The sequence below is a fragment of the Mustela lutreola genome, chromosome 7 (genome assembly GCF_030435805.1).
Source record: "Mustela lutreola isolate mMusLut2 chromosome 7, mMusLut2.pri, whole genome shotgun sequence".
NCBI classification, from domain to species: domain Eukaryota; kingdom Metazoa; phylum Chordata; class Mammalia; order Carnivora; family Mustelidae; genus Mustela; species Mustela lutreola.
In genome coordinates, this window is record NC_081296.1 from 104,559,063 (window position 1) to 104,576,356 (window position 17,294).

At 40.4% G+C, this 17,294-nt stretch overlaps 1 protein-coding gene across 3 annotated transcripts in view; it reads left to right on the forward strand.

Moving 5' to 3' along the window:
• KLHDC1 (kelch domain containing 1) overlaps positions 1 to 11,877 on the forward strand; it is a 52,263-nt gene extending 40,386 nt beyond the window's left edge. The window contains exons 11-13 of one of the 3 annotated variants that reach the window (XM_059182030.1): positions 252 to 336; positions 2,001 to 2,053; positions 10,475 to 11,877. In XM_059182030.1, the coding sequence (XP_059038013.1) occupies positions 252 to 336; positions 2,001 to 2,053; positions 10,475 to 10,598 (262 nt within the window). In that variant the 3' untranslated portion in view covers positions 10,599 to 11,877. Of the gene's footprint in view, positions 1 to 251; positions 337 to 2,000; positions 2,055 to 10,474 lie in introns of those variants that run through there. The other 2 variants (XM_059182031.1, XR_009355653.1) reach the window with 2 other exon arrangements.
• Positions 11,878 to 17,294: the final 5,417 nt, after the last annotated feature.

The following is a 17,294-nucleotide window of genomic DNA, read 5'->3' on the forward strand; positions in this document are numbered from 1 at the left end:
TGGGGGATATAATAGAAAAGAATTATTAGGGGTCATCTCCTTAATTGATGTGATTTAATGAGAATTTAATGATTTAGTGATTCTAGAGGAATCTTCAAAATCTCTTTTAGGATATGCCAAAAGTTCAAATTCAATCATGCCCATTTTGAAATAGATTAAATGTGAAGTTGTGCAGTTTAAAATTGATTTATATGTCATATATAGTTTCCTTCTTCATAGTATTTTACTCTGCTTATAATTTTCAATTATAGGTTATGGCATACAGCCTGTTTGGGGAAAGAAAATGAAATAATGGTATTTGGTGGGAGCAAAGATGATTTACTTTCCTTGGATACAGTAAGAAAATTTCACATCTAACTATTTCCTCTGAGTGGTTTTGTTTTTCTAACTAAATGGCTATTCAGCAGAATTGTTGATATTCCCACATTGCCAAATATAGGAGAATATGAAATGTTACTTGATAGTGTGATTAATCTTCAGAATGAGTAGCTTTTGTGAAGTATTTCAGGATATTTTGAGTTAACAAATCAAACTCATTAGTTTGACTAATGACAAACCTCATTAGCCAAGTTATTAAGAGCTTTTAAAAGGTGACCTTCTTTTCCTGAGTCTCACGATAGTATGGGTGTTTGCAATTTTATTAGATTAAAATGTTTCCAAGTCATAATTGATATTTCATAAGAATATATATAATGTATACGTAAACTACTAAGTATAGTAGTAAGTCCCCATGAAATTGGTACCTCACCTAATAACTGGAAAATCAATGCTAACTTCTCCCATCAAGAAGAAAGTAGCTTGAAATTTTTAAGTGTACTTTCTTTTTACTTTATGTGTCTTTTGCCACAGCTTTACCCACCTTATATTTAAGAGTAAAGCATTGCAGTTTTAAAATTTGATAAAACTAAGGTCAAATAAATAAATGAAAAGCATTTGGAGAGTATTGTTCTTTCACTCCTTGCACCTTGGGAATTTCAGAGCAAGGTGGCCACGCTCCTATTGTGTTGTGATGGGACAGCAGCTCAGGACTGGTTGCTCTGGTTTGTGTAGGACATCTGGGAACAGCGGGACTCAGAACTGGCAGGGACAGGAGGCACCAGCCAGAATCCAGCCATTTTGGTGCCAGCACTCTCCCTGACATCTTTCTAGACATAGTTATCTCCAGAGTTGTGCCTGCCAAGTGGCGAACCCTGAAATGAGCTGGCTTCTCTCCAGGGGATTTGGTTTACTTTATAGTTTTGAAGCCTCCAATTTAAACGTTTCATACATTGAAAGTCTGAGAACTTTCTTTGGGTGAGAATTCAGTGTTTCAACAAAAGATTAAAACCACGACTTTGCATTTAATTGAAAAGCGAATTTTGTGGTTTGTCTTCTTTTTCTTGGCACTAGAAATTGGTAGGATACAGAGTTTATCATTAAAACAGGAATCCTGATTAAAATCATGATCATAAATTATGAATTTCTAAAGGCTTATTTGAAAGGATTAGGGACATTTTTCTGTTGATTCTTCCACATTAACTTTTAGATGAGAGAATCATTATTCAAAAAATCTTCTGGGATCTGAGATTTCCAAATGAAGAATTCCCAGGGACTCCTGGGACCATTTGGAAAATAGAGACAAGATAAAGAGATTTTAAAGTAAGAGTCATTTGGAAGAGAAAAGTTATCCTTAAAAACAAAAAAGCTTGAAAATCACTATTTTTCTCATTTTGAGCTCATTGTTCTAAGAGAAAAACATGTATCTGAATTTTAAATTTGCAGTTGTATATGTTGTGGTTAGGTAAAAACTTGGTCACTGAGAAATGGTAGTGGCCTACCAAAGTTTGTGTGGCTAGCAGTGTGTGTATATGTATGGTTTGTGTGTGTGTGTATGAATAACTAGGGGGAGAGATTTATTTGTGCTTATAATTTCTTTTACATTTACAAAATAAAAATATTAAATTATTAATGCATTTTTATTCTTTTAAACACCTTGGTAATTCTTTTTTTATGTTGATTAGGGCCACTGTAATGATTTATTGATCTTTCAAACACAGCCTTATTCACTATTCAGGTAAGTAAATTCATTATATATATATATATGCTATATACAAATATACATATATATAAAGGAAGATGAAAGAAATTATCATATCTTATTAGTATATGCTATATATATAAAATAAATATTAATATATTATATTAAGGTATAATAGCATGTAATTATATGCTATTAAGATACGATAAGTAGGGGGTGCCTGGGTGGCTCAGTGGGTTAAAGCCTCTGCCTTCGGCTCAGGTCATGATCTCAGGTTGCTGGGATTGAGCCCTACATCGGGCTCTCTGCTCAGTGGGGAGCCTGCTTCCCCTTCTCTCTCTGCCTGCCTCTATCTACTTGTAATTTCTGTCTGTCAAATAAATAAATATTTTTTAAAAAAGATATGATATGTATATGCTATTAAGATATGATAATTTCTTTCATCTTCCTTTTTGAGAAGTGTGATAACTTTTCAAGTAGTTTATGATTTGAATTTAGGAAAATGTTTATATCTTCCTAAAAGTATAATCAAATTTACAATAGTGAACCATACACCAATGTGATTTTTAAAAATTAAAATATATAGTACAAGCATATTTTTTATATGGGAATATTAAACTTACTATATTTCCTTGATTCTAAGCCTGAAATATTTCATATTTTAACTTTTCTGAAATCAAAGTGTGTCCAATAATAGACACACATATATATGCAATTAATTTAGTAGAATTTCTCTCTCTCTCTCTTTTTTTTTTTTAATACCAAAGCTGTTATAATTGGTGGTGTGACTTACGATGTCTTCGCTCATACATTCTTGCTTTAAAAGGAGTATATACGAGGTTTAGTTGGAAGATAGTGAAAAAAAATCCCATTTCTTGGGGTGCCTGAGTGGCTCAGTGGGTTAAACCCTCTGCCTTCAGCTCACATCATGATCCCAGGGTCCTGGGATCCAGCCCTTCATTGAGCTCTCTGCTTAGTGGGGAGCCTGCTTCCCCCTCTCTCTCTGCCAGCTTCTCTGCCTACCTGTGATCTCTCTCTCTCTCTCTCTCTGTCAAATAAATAAATAAAATCTTTTTTTTAAAATCCCATTTCTTCTTGTGAGGGTCAGGAGGAAGGATTTGAGTGAAGTAGAAGTTGCTCAGTGACCAAGTTTGTTCCGTTTTGTTTTGCTTTTTAAAGATTTTATTTATTTGAGAGAGAGAGAGAGAGAAACCGACCCCTCCTTCTATTACTGCAATGGTTCCTTCTGTGACTGCATGTTATATAATCTCATAGGGAACTTCAAAAAGTATTAATGCCTGTGTCCCCCGCCCATGTGTTATGATTTAATTTGTCTGGGGCAGGGCCTGAACTTAGGAATTTTTGGAAGACCCCAACATAGTTCTTTTTTTTTTTTTTTTAAAGATTTTATTTATTCATTTGACAGACAGATCTCAAGTAGGCAGAGAGGCAGAGAGGCAAGAGAGAGAGGAGGAGAAGCAGGCTCCCCACCGAGCAGAGAGCCCGATGCGGGGCTCGATCCCAGGACCCTGTGATCATGGCCTGAGCCGAAGGCAGGGGCTTAACCTACTGAGCCACCTAGGTGCCCCATAGTTCTAAAGTGCAGATGTCATGATTATACTGTCTTGTACTGTTACTTAACTTTTGCTGTGAACATAACTACTTTCACTAAGTAGACTGTAAGTTCTTTATATGCAGGGACCAAACAATATAGTATTCAAGTGCCTGCCATGGGAAGGCACTATACTATGAAGTGAAAAGTCATGCTCTTTCCCTTAAATTGCTAGTCATATAGAAGGCAGGTGTTCAACAACTGTAAAAGAAAAATAAAATTGTTTTAAGAGAAGCATATACGAAGTTAATAGGACTACTGACAAAGAAGACCTTCTACCCATGTGGTTAAGATGGTGAGGGGTAGGGGAATCTTTGCAGAAGAGGAAAAGTTTGAGACAGTTTGCTACAAACAAGCAGTGCAAGGGTGTTAGTACAAGATACACAAATATATATATCCTGGAAACTGAATTCTTGAGCGTTCCCAGACATATGCATGAGGTAGGGAATTGGACAAGAAATCAGAAACCGTATATCATCTAGAGCCTTTGTGTTTCATGCAGATGAATTTACATTATCTTGTGGGAGATCAAGAACCACTGAAAAATTTGGAGCAGAGGAATGAGATGATCATATTACAAATAAGAAAGCTCCTTTGAGAACAATGTGGATAAGAGATTAGAGGGTTATATGACTGTGTAAGGAAAGTTAATAGAGTCTTACAGGGGTCAAACACAAAGTGTGGGACTGATCTTGAAAGTGGCCATGGGGCTGGTGAAGGGATGGAGGTAGAATGGGCTTGGTAGGAAAAGAAGAGGGAAGAATTAGTAATAGGGAGTCTATGAAGATGCGTTTGAGAATGAAGGTGGGATGGCTTAGAAAGATGAATTTGGTTTGGGACCTTTTGATCTTGAAGTACTTATGGCATCTTTAATGGAGCTATTCATTAACTAGATAAGTATATGGAGAGATATCTGTGATAGACATAAAGAATCATTGGAGGATAGGGACTCTCAGGTGGCTCAGTTGGTTAAGCATCCAACTCGTGATCTCAGCTCAGGTCCTCATGTCAGAGTCATGAGTTCAAGCCCCATGTTGGTGCAGGGAGCCTACTTTTAAAAAAAAATCATGGGGTGCCTGGGTGGCTCAATCAGTTAAGCACCTGCCTTTGGCTCAGGTCATGATCCCAGTGTACTGGAATCAAGTCCCACATCTGGCACTCTGCTCAGTGGGGAGCCTGCTTCTCCCTCTGCCTGCCACTCTGCCTACTAGTGCGTACTCTCTCTGTCAAAGAAGTAAATAAAATCTTAAAAAAAAAAAAAAAAGAATCACTGAATTATAAATGGGCATGTGTAGCTCTGCCTAAAAAGAATTTTAAGAGTAAGGATGAAGCCAACAGGGTGCCTGGGTGGCTCAGTGGGTTAAAGCCTCTGCCTTTGGCTCAGGTCATGATCTCAGGGTCCTGGGATAGAGTCCCAAGTCGGGCTCTCTGCTCTGCAGGGAACCTACTTCCTCCTCCTCTCTCTCTCTCTCTGCCTGCCTCTCTGCCTACTTGTGATCTCTGTCTGTCAAATAAATAAATAAAATCTAAAAAAAAAAAAAAAAAAAGGGATGAAGCTAACAACTGAGTGCTAAGAACTCAATATCTGAGGAGTTAGAGGAAAAGAGGTACAAGAGAATAACCAGGGAAGTGAAAGGTGAACCAGGAGATACTGCCAAGAGATACTGGAAATGAGAAATGAAAAACGGAGGGAGGAAAGAACTGAAGACAGAGAGACTACTAACTGTAAAGAGGTCACAGAATATCTGGATCTAAAAGTGCTATGGTGTTTGGCCATAATCATAAGGATCATTTCTCCCAAGCAGCACCAAGGCTACAGGAAGAGTGAGGAGCCCGTTGACCCTTGAACAGCACATGTCTGAGGTGCACAGGTTCACTTGTACACAGGCTTTTCCCCATAAATCCACACAACACTGTAAATGTGTTTTCTCTTCCCTAGGATTTTCTCTTTTTTTTTTTAATTTATTTGAGGGATGCCTGGGTGGCTCAGTTGGTTAAGCAGTTGCCTTCAGCTCAGGTCATGATCCCAGAGTCCTAGGATTGAGTCCCACATCCGCTCCTTGCTCGGCAGGGAGCCTTCTGCACCCTCTGCCTCTGCCTGCCACTCTGTCGGCCTGTGCTCCCTCTCCTTCTCTCTCTCTCTGACTAATAAATACTAAATAAATATTTGAGACAGAATGAGCAGTGGAAAGGGTCAGAGGGAGAGCGGGAGAAGCAGATTTTCCACTGAGCAGGGATGTGGAACTTGATCTCCATAACCTGAGTGGAAGGCAGATATTTAACCCACTGAGCCACCCAGGCGCCCTTCCCTTTTTTTTTTTTTTTAAAGATTTTACTTATTTATCAGAGAGAGAGAGAGAGACAGCAAGAGAGGGAACACAAGCAGGGGGAGTGAGAGAGGGAGAAGCAGGCTTCCCGGCTGAACAAGGAGCCTGATGTGGGGCTCGACTCCAGGAACCCTTGGATCATGACCTGAGCTGAAGATAGACGCTTAAGGACTGAGCCGCCCAGGCGCCCCTTCCTAGGATTTTCTTAGTAACATTTCTTTTTTCCCCGTTTCCTTTATTGTAAGAATACAGTATATAACATATAACATACAAAATGTATATTAACTGAGTATGTTATCCATAAAGTTTCCAGTCAACAGTAGGCTATTAGTAATTAAGTTTGGGGGGAGTCAAAAGTTATGTGTGGATTTTTCTGCTGCATGGGACCTGGGTGCCCCTAACCCTGTCGCTGTTGAAAGGTGACTGTATTTGTTTATATGCTGGGAAGCAGCAGCCAGTTGTTGGAAGCGCAATAAATTGTCAGAGCAGGGTCTTGAGAAGATGGATTTTAGTCAGCAGCTAACTGAATCAGTTGTTGAGGAAAGAATGCTTTAAAATGAGGGAAGTAGGAATATAAAGGCAGAGGAATTTGTTGGCTGGGGCGTGGGGGACAGGGCGCTGAGAAAGTTGTAGTTGGTAGTGAGGTCGTCGGGGAAGGAGGAGAGGTGACATACGAAGGTAAGAGGCGCGCGGAAGACTGGAGATCCCTTCCGCGGTGGCTTGGAGAAGGTGTGGTCGAGGACCCGGTCACACAGCCGAGCACTCGCGGCCCCGCCGAGGCTGAAGAGAACGGGCCGGGAGGGCAGGTCAGCCCACACAGGCTCCGCTGCAGCCGCACTAGGCTGCGGGGTGGGCCGCGCGGGAAGGACGGGGCGCCGAGTCCGCCCCTGTGGGAGCTGAGTGTCACCGAGGCCCGCGGGGCGAGGGGTCCAGTTGCGGGCCAGAGCACGAAGTGCAGACGCACTGGGCGGGCAGCAAAAGCAGGTAAAGCCGGGGGCGCCTGGGTGGTTAAGCCTCTGCCTTCGGCTCAGGTGGCGATCTCAGGGTCTTGCGATCGAGCCTCGCCTCGGGCTCTCTGCGCAGCGGGGAGCCTGCTCCCTCCGGTCTCCTGCAGGAGAGGGTGGACGTGGAAGATCTCGGAGGCGGCTCTGTCCTGAGTGAGGTTCGGAAGACCAAACGGGTTTTCCACACGAAGTCCGCAGGGACGGGGAGAAGCAATCGGTTAACAGAGGCGAGCCCGGCCGGCGGAGGGAGCGGCCCCGGGGCCGCCGAGGAGCGCGAGCAGCGGCCGCAGCCCCTGGACGGCGCTCGCCGAGGCGCGGGCGGGCTGCGCTCCTCTCCGGAAGGCTGCGCGGAGCCGCGGCCGAGAGAGCAGTTAGAGCGAGGAAGCCGAGGAAGCCGGCACGGGCAGGGTGTTGGCCGTGTGGCCGCTGCTCCAGAAAGCACGGAGCTCGGATGGGCGGAGAGCGGTGGTGGGGAAGAGGCCTCGGCGGAGAGACGCGGGTAACCGGGAGCGCAGGCCGCCGGCGCCGGTGTCGGCGGCTGGGACGGAGGCGGCCCCCCGCGGGCTTCTCCGGGGCACCCCCCGCCCCAGCACTGCATCTCCCCGAGGCCAGCACCGGAGCTAGACTGCAAAAGGGGCGCCTGGCTCGCTCAGGTCGGTGGAGCCCCGACTCTTGATCTTGGCGTTGTGAGTTGGAGCCCCACCTCGGGTGTGGAGGTGACTTTTAAAAAGTCTTTGTTTTAAAAGCCTTGAATTTAAAATTAAACCAGCGGGAATTGAGTGGCTTAGTGTGAGGCATATCCACCACAACCTGCCGCCCGCAGCGCAGCCAGAGCCCTCTCTTTATTTTAAAAATTTCAGTCAGAAGACATTAGCACTTACGGTGTTGAGACAGTGGGGGAAAGACGGCTAGGATGGGTGCGCCGCGGTTCCTCCTCTCAGAGAACTGACATGATCTGATGGATCTGGGGGGGTCCTGCGCATCGTACACGCACGCCGTTACATACATAGTTTTAAAATACCTGTTATTTATTCTGATAAAAAATAAAATGTGTCTACCAAGAAAACTCATACAATATGAAAAAATATATGGTTAAAAAAAAAAAAAAAGCTGTTAGCTACAATGATCATTGTTAGCAGTTTGATGTTTCTCCTTCCACACTTTAAAATGAAAAATGTTGTTGATTTAACCATGCTAAGAAGTCCCTCAAACCTTAGCGAAAGCAGTATACACAGGGTGTGTGTGTGCGCACTCACTTGGGTATAAAGGGTCAGATTATGCATCCTGTTTATAGTCTGCTTTTGAAACTCAGATTGTGGGCATATTTTATGTAGATATATAATCATTCAGTGAGTTACAGATTTACATTTATGTTTGTAATGGCTATACAGTATTCTATTTCGTGGAAGTTATAATTTACTTACTAGTCTATTTATATGTATTCAGGATATCTAAAATTTGGAGCTATTATAAAAAATTATGTGTATAATATTCTTGTATATGCTTTTGGAAAACTTGCATATCTTCTCAGGAGGAAATTCCTACAAAGGATGTTGGTGGATCAAGGCAAATGCACATTTTACACTGTGATGCCCTTAGACAAACTGCAGATTCCTTACCATGATGTTCCCAGCCTCCATGGATCTCTGTACCTCATTTCTTCGCATATCCCCTGACCCCTCATACTCTGCCAGAGCTATATTTGAACCTCTCAGTTGCAGTTTCTGTAATAAATCTTATTTCTCATTTCTAGGGCTTTGCAGGTGTGGTTCCTCTATCATGGAATACTTTTATTTGTTGAGACCCTCAGGGTCTCAGCTTGGACGTCCCATCTGGAAGGTTTTCCTTGCTGCAGTTGTCCTGGTTATTCTTTCTCTCTGAGTCCCCTAGAATCCTGTACCTGGCATGGAAATTTCATGTTATCCTAGTCACAACATTGTTTATCTTCACTAAATTGTAATCTCCTTGGAAGGTGAAATAGTCGGGGGCCCCTGGGTGGCTCAGTCAGTTAAGCATCTGCCTTTGGCTCAGGTCATGATCCCAGGGTTCTGGTATGGAGCCCCAGCATCAGGCTTCCTGCTCAGGGAATCTGCTTCTTCCTCTCTGTCTGCTCCTTCCCTTCTCCCTTTATGCTTTCTCTCTGTGTTTCAAATAAATAAAATCTTAAAAAAAAAAAAAGTTGAAATGGGGGTTTCCTCAAAATTGGGCTTCCTCTTCCTAAGTTGTGTACACAAATTAATACTTGTTGTGTCAGTGAATGAACAGTAATGACGGAGTCCATCTGACTCTCCACTCCACCTCCCCATGGTCGTGGTAGGGGTGCAGGAGTTCTTGTGTTACCAGAGTGGCTAAGTTAAGTTTAAGTCAAGTGTAGGATTTGTGTCATTTGCTTTTCATTCTCCTTAGAGTTGTCACAGGGTAGAGAAAAAAAGGCTTCATGAAAGTAAGGAAGAAGATTGAAATATCTAGAGTGTAAGTCCTTATAAAATTACAACTGGGGTTACCTACAGCAGAATCAAATGAATCTATCTTTACAAGATTTTAAAAAGATTTACTTACCTTTTTGATTAAAAGTTTATGCATTGGGGCACCTGGGTGGCTCAGTGGGTTAAAGCCTCTGCCTTAGGCTCAGGTCATGATCCCAGGGTCCTCTGATGGAGCCTCACATCAGGCTCTCTGCTCAGCAGGGGGCCTGCTTCCTCCTCTCTCTCTGCCTGCCTCTCTGCCTACTTGTGATCTGTCTGTCAAATAAATAAATAAAATCTTTAAAAAAAAGTTTATCCATTGAAATAGATGCTTTCTTGATAGTTCACAAGCAAGTTTCTCTTGGTTTTAAAATATGAAATCCTCTTCAACATAGCAGAAGATAAAAAGGGAACTGTATTTGGAAGAACACACTGTCTAGGAGAATCAAAGGCAACAAGTGAATGAGGTACCCAGAAAGGGTGGACCTTAGGTGGTCTCTCTTGGGCTCTTTCTATATTGCTGTTCCCTTCATTCCTCTCCTCAGACCTGTTCTCCCTGGGTCAGTGTAAGTGGAGTGTGCCAGTGCAGTGAGTTACAGAATGGGGAAGGGGGAGGACCGGGTCCTGCGGCATAAAAATGGTTATTAGATAATTCATCTTGGGGTGATAGAAGAAAAAGATTAGTTCTCAGAGAAGATTAAATGATTATTGGACTGGAAGGATAAATGAAAAAAACATCTGCTATAGACTACACTGCTTTGATATTAAGTCTGAGTCTTTTCTGCTTAAATAACATTACGCACGGTCCATGGTAAATTGTAATTTCTGTTTCTATTGGATTTTGGCCAGATATGGCCTCTATGCTATAAAAATACGTAATTACTGTGGTGTTCTGGGAAGAACGTGTATCTTCTCATGTTCCAAACAATACAGAGGAAATACATTATCATGTAAAAATTTTATAATCATTTTTATGAAGAATACTTACCTATAAATATTTTATAACTTCAGGTTCAAAAACTAACAATTCTGTTATGTTTTGTTTACAGGTCATGCCTTGACTGCATTGGCAAAAATGCTTTAATTTTAGAAAGTCAGATATCTTTATTACCTCCTAAACTTCTGCAACAAGTAGTCAAAAAAATAACATTTTGGACTGCAGCAAATCACTGAGAAGAACAAAGAGCCCAAAAAGAAGAAACAGAAAATAAGTATCAGTGGATCACTAGTAATTAAATTGTTATATACTCTATATATTTAACATGTGTAAACATTTTAATCAGACTGTATATTTACCCCCCAAATTGGAGGCTTTATTTAGAAGATAAAATCTGAAGCAAAAATGCTATGTTAAAGTGATTATATGTCATGGAATATATGGGAATAAGATGTGAATGGAAAATTAATTTATATTTATATTTGTAAACTAATTTCCTAATAAGCTGTAGGAAGAAATATACTTTCTGAAAGTAAGTACAGTTGTAAGAGATTTTTAACTCACGGTGTACTCTTTACCGGAAAGTTTATATGAATTTGACAAGAATGAGATAATAACCCAAGGACTGTAGAAATCCCCCAACACAATAATAGATAGATAGATAAAAACACTATACATCAACTTTCAGAAAGAATGGATTTTCTCAAACCACTTTAAAATTATCTACAGCTTCTCATTAAATAGCCCAGTTATTTAAAAACATCTCTCTGAATAACTGATCCATCTGGGCAAAATGATAAAATGGGCAAACACTAGTATGTGTTCAGTACTGGCCTCCTGCCCTTCAGTGCTTACGTAGCAAAGTCTCTCGTTAAACATAACCATAACTTTTCCTCACCTTTACTTGAGGAGCAGAATAAATGTCTTCAACTATCTCTCCATTACCCTTAAGTCATTAATTTGTCCAAATTGGTAGATATAAAGACCATGTTTTAAAATATCTAAAGTGGAGGTATATTTATCATACAGACTTTGAAATATTGAGAAGCAGTAGATATATTAACTTTCCAGACACATTAAAATACATTGTTGCCTTGGAAGAATTCTCCTAAAGTAGTTTCTGTAAGTAATGAAATGAGATGGTCACCTAATAATTTGCCTGCATAGAAACCCTACTATTTGGCCCATACCATCCTACAGAGCTGGTCCTCAAAGACCCACCGTATTGGAAATATGTTCTCTTTCTATTGACTGTCAGTATTAACTGCTTCTACGGAAATGGCCCACTGTCTTTGTCTTTATATTCCTTCAACCAGTACTTTTGCCATAATTAAGAAATTACTCATATTATCAGTTATACCCTTCCATTGAATTACTAATAACAATGAATTATTAAAAAGCTTAGTACATGAAATTATTCTCCATAACAGCACCATTCAAGTTATCCCTAAAATTTAAAACATTAGAATATATTTCTATATTGAAATAATATGTAATTTATAATAATTATAGTAGCTAATTAAATTTTACAGATATATATATATATATATATATATATATATATATACATACACACACCATATTTTGGATGTGTAAAGCTTTTATTTATGTATTGAAATACTTTGTGCTTACATTTTATTTATTATATGAACTATATAGATATACTATTTTCCTAGTTTCATTAGTGTGAACCAGTCACTAGAGTTGATGGTGCAAACTATTTCAGTGTAAGTTTTCTTTTTTTAATTTTCTTTACTATTTTTAGGCTGAATAACAGATTTAGAAAACGAATCTCTCAGGCAATATACATCTTAGAATTAATTATTATATGAACTTCTGTTATCAGCATTTTTAAGGGAAAAATATCAAAACCTATTCAACTGTGATAGATGAAAGTGAATGGAATGAACATCTTTTAAAATGTGGATCATGTGAATTTAAATTCTAGATTATACAGATGCCTTCTGTAGCCTCTTAGAAAAGCACTTCCGGTTTGAAATGATTTACTTAAAAAAAAAAATGTTATATTAGTCACCATACAGTACATCATTGCTTTCTGATATAGTGTTCCATGATTCATTGTTTGTGTATAACACCCAGTCTTCCAATCAATACGTGCCCTCCTTAATACCCATCACCGGGCTCGTCCATCCCTCCTACCCTCCTCCTCTCTAAAACCCTCGGTTTGTTTCCTGGAGTCATAGTTTCTCATGGTTCATCTCCCCCCTCCAATTCTTCCCCCTTCATTTTTCCCTTCCTTCTCCTAATGTTCTCCGTGCTATTCCTTATGTGTGAAACCATATAATAATTGACTTTCTCTGCCTGATTTATTTCACTCAGCATAATCTCCTCTAGTTCCATCCACGTTGATGGCAAAAGTTGGGGATTCATCCTTTCTGATGGCTGAGTAATATCCCGTTGTGTATGTGGACCGCACTTAGAAGGTTAAAAGTTGGATTAGTCCCTCAAAATAAACTATCACTTAAGCTTCAACAGAAATCTATTATCTGTGGCACACAAAACTTTTGACTTAATATACTTTGCTGCTTTGAGTACTTGTATGTCCTGAGGTAGGAACCCCATTAGTAGGAAGGGCAGAACATTCTGATCTTTACCTTCAAGCTCCAAAAGTTGGCTTAAACCAGAATTGTTTTGAAGTCTCAAAGCCAAGCAGTGTTAATTCCTCACTTCTCTCCAGCTGATGCTTTACTGTCAACTTTTGTGCTGCTGATCTCCCCAGCAGCAAGACAGCAACACCTCCTAACTTCCTCTCTGAGCTCCCATCACAGGCTCCCTGTTTGAAAAACAACTCTGCAGGGGTTGAGAGGTTTTTGGGTTTGTTTTTTTTCAGACGGTTCACAGAATAGGTTTCTAATCTGGTTCTCAAGGGAAAAGATTTCCGGCCATCTATATTATGGATATTCTCAGGAAATTCTTCCCATTGTCAGGAATAATTCTTTTGAGTATTACCATCTTTAGTATGATATAGTCAATAACACATCAAAGTTAGGGTACATTTTTTTCCAAATAGTATCTTTGCGCACACACCTTTAAAAAATGATTAGCCTATGGACAGAAGTATAAAATTATTCTTTAGAACTTTGTGCCTTCTCTCTGGGCACAAAGTAATGCTTTCACTAATACATTATTTATATTGTATGTGTGTATGAGAGAAATAGTATAAACTAAGAGAATAATTTTCAGGATAGTATATACTATCTGACAAGTTAAAATTTTTTGACATCAGAGCATTTCAAAAGAAAAGCAGTTTTAAGATGCGTTATGCTCTCTGCCCACCTTGTGTGTGTGTGAACAGACGTGCACACACTTTTTTTTCAGTGTATTCATGTGATTGTATGGGAATTTCCGGTTCGATGAGGTTTTCACACAGTCCAGCGCGTGGGAACAGCAAGAACATTTACTATCACCCTGTTACAGACTGAATATTCGTGTTTCCCCCAAATTCATATGTTGATACTCTGATCCTCAGTCAGTGTAGTATTTGGAGGTGGGGTATTCAGGAGGTAAATAGGATTAGATGAGGTTGTGAGGGTAAGGATGGGTAATCATGGGTAATCCCATGATGGGGTTATTGTCTTTCTAAGAAGGGGCAAAGAGGAGGCAATGGGAAGGCAGCCATCTGTGAGCCAGGAGGAGGACCCCCACCTAGAATCCAATCTGCCAGCACATTGATCTTGGACTTCCCAGTCTCTAGAACTAGGAGAAATAAATGTCTGTTTTTCAAACCATCCAGTCTGTGATACTTTGTTATAGCAGCCAAGCTAAGACACACTGGAAATCCAAAGTTTATATTAGGGTTCGCTCTTGGTGATATACATTCTACGGGTTTAGACATATGTGTAACAGCATGTAGCTTCCATTATAGTAGCATATAAAATCATTTCACTGCCCTAAAATTGATCTGTGCTCTGTTCATTCATTTCTCCCTCCCCACTAACCCTTGGCAACCACATCTTTTTACTCCATAGTTTTGCCTTTTCCACAGTCATATAGTTGGAATCATACAGTATGTAGCCTTTCCAAGTTGGTGTTTTTCAGTAGCAATAAGCATTTAAATTTCCTCTGTATGTTTTCAGGGCTTGAAAAGATAGCTCCTTTCTTTTTAGCAGTGAATGATATCCCATTGTCTGGATGTGCCAGAATAATTCTTTTAGGATTTCCTACACAGGTAATTACAAGTGAGGACAGTCCAGTGTGGTGTTGGAAAGTAGCTGTGAGAGGAGGCATCCTTTCATTGTTCCAATCTTAGTAGGAACACTTTGAGTTTCTCACCACTAAGTATGATGGGAACTGTAGGTTTTGTAGTTGTTCTTTTTCAAGTTGAGGAAGTTCCTCTCTATTCCTAGTTTGCTGAGAATTTTGGTAAAGATTTTATTTTTATTTATTAGAGAGAGAGGAGAGCAAGACTGGGAGTGGAGCCGAGGGAGAGGGACAAGCAGACTCCACACAGAACAGGGAGCCCATAACCTGAGCTGAAACTGAGTCGGACACCTAACCGACTGAATCACCCAGCCGCCTCTTGCCAAGAGTTATTATCCTGAATAGGAGTTAAATAATTTTTTGCCTCATTGATAGGATCATTTGTTTTTTCTTTAGCTTACTGATATGGTGGATTCCATTAGCTGCTTTTTCAGTGTTGAATAGCTTTACATATTGGGGATAAGGCTTACTTGATCATGGCATATAATTCTTTTTTAATTTTTTGGATTTGATTTACTAATATTTTGGTAAAGATTTTTGCATCTATGTTCATGAGAAATATTTGCCTGTCATTTTCTTTTCTTGTGATGTCTGTGTCTGGTTTTAATATTAGGGTAATGTGGGGCACCTGGGTGGCTCAGGTCATGGATCCCAGGATCCCTACTGAGCGGGAAGCCTGCTTCTCCCTTTCCCACTTCCCCCTGCTTATATTCCCTCTCTCGCTGTCTGTCAAATAAATAAAACCTTAAAAAATATATTAGGGCAATGCTGGCCCCAAAATGGGTTAGGAATGTATTCTCTCTGCTTCTAACTTATTAAAGAGATTGTAGAAAATTGATAACTGTTCTTTAAATGTTTATAAGAATTTACCAGTGAACCCATGTGGGCCTGTTGTTTTCAGTTTTGGTAGGTTATTATTGATTCAATTTCTTTAATAGACCTAGGCATATTCAGATTGTCTATGTTTTATGTGAGTTTTGGCAGGTTGTGTCTTTCAAGGACTTGGTCCATTTCATCTAGGTTATCAAAGATAACTCTTTACTATCCTTTTAATGTTCATGGGAGCTGCAGTGTTGTCCCCTATTTCATATCAGATATTAGTAATTTATATCTTTTCTCTTTTTTTTCCTTAGCCTGGCTAAGTGGCTTATTGATTTTATTGATCTTTTCAAAGAACCAGCTTTTCGTCTTCTCTGCTTATTTCTTAATTTTTACTGATATAGCTCTAAATTTTTACTATTTTCTTCCACTTGGATTTAATTTGCTCTTCTTTGGTTTCCTAAAATGGAAACTTAAGATGATTGGTTTTAGATCTTTCTTCTTTTCTAAAATATGCATTCAGTGCTATAAATTTGCCTCTAAGCATTGCTTTCACTCATCCTACAAATTTTGATAAATTGTAATCATACGGGCAGTGACTAGGGAAAGAGTTTTAGGCTATGAATATTTGAGTCAGGAAAGCCTCTGTTATTGTTCAAAGTATTTCTCCCAAGTAGTGGTCCCAGCGTGAAAGTGGGGGGAAAAGACAGGATGAAGCAGACTCCTCCTACCAAACACATCCAAGTAAAGAGGCACCATGACTCTGGGGATTTAAGATGTATTTTGGTCCAACCCTGACAGGTGAAGAATCAAGTTTCGGTTACAGTAATTCTTCATTTTCTTTACCTAATTTAAATGTATCCTACAAAATGTAAGACAAAACAGTAACTGTGTGTAAACAGGATTTGCCATCCTCCCTGAAGGGCTGGGCAGCAATGGTTTTTGCTGTAATTTTTTTCTTTTTTTAACTTTGACAGCGAGAGAGGGAACACGAGCGGGGGAGTGGGAAAGGGAGAAGCAGGCTTCTCGCAGGGCAAGGAGCCCGATGTGGGGCTAATCCTAGGACCCTGATATTATGACCTGAGCCAAAAGTAGATGCCTAAGGACTAAGCCAACCAGGCGCCCCTGATGTACTTTTTGAGGACAATTTACAAACTGGGTGAAGGATGCCGCACTAAGATCTTTGCTGAGCCAGAAGAGCTCAGCGAGCGGAGATGCCAGGAACCGCTCTGCGGGGATGGGGAGCCCCCGGCGCCCCCGCGCGCCAGCAAGCCGGCTGGCAGCAGACGGGAGGGCCACGCGCTACGCGTGGTGGCCACAAGAAAACAGGGCACGGACTCTTCTTTTGGAGAAACTGAGACCAGAAACTTACTGAGCAATGTCACTACCCCTTTTCGGACTGTAAGCCCTTTGAGAACATTCCTCAATCACATGACGACTTCTCGGTTAAAAAAAAAAAAACATATATATATATACATACATACATATGTATGTATATAAAAAATCATATATATACATACATATATAAAACATATATACATATATAAAAATACATATACATACATATATTTATATACATACATATATTAAAAATCATATATACATACATACATACATATATATGTATGTATGTATGTATATATGATTTTTTTTTTTTTTTTTTTTTTGCGAGAATGCGGCTACAGTTCTCCGCATCCTCGCCGCGCCCGCAGTGAGAGGAGGCTCGGAGCGTGTCTGGAGCTCGGTCACACACCGCTTCGGAGCTCGGCCCGCAGCGGGCCAGCGAGCGGCGGCGGCGGCGGCGGCGGCGGGAGGACCCGGCGCTGGGGGCGCTGAGCGCCGGCCGCGCTTCCGGAGGCCGGCGGGTGGCGTCAGCGGAACGGGCGGTTCCG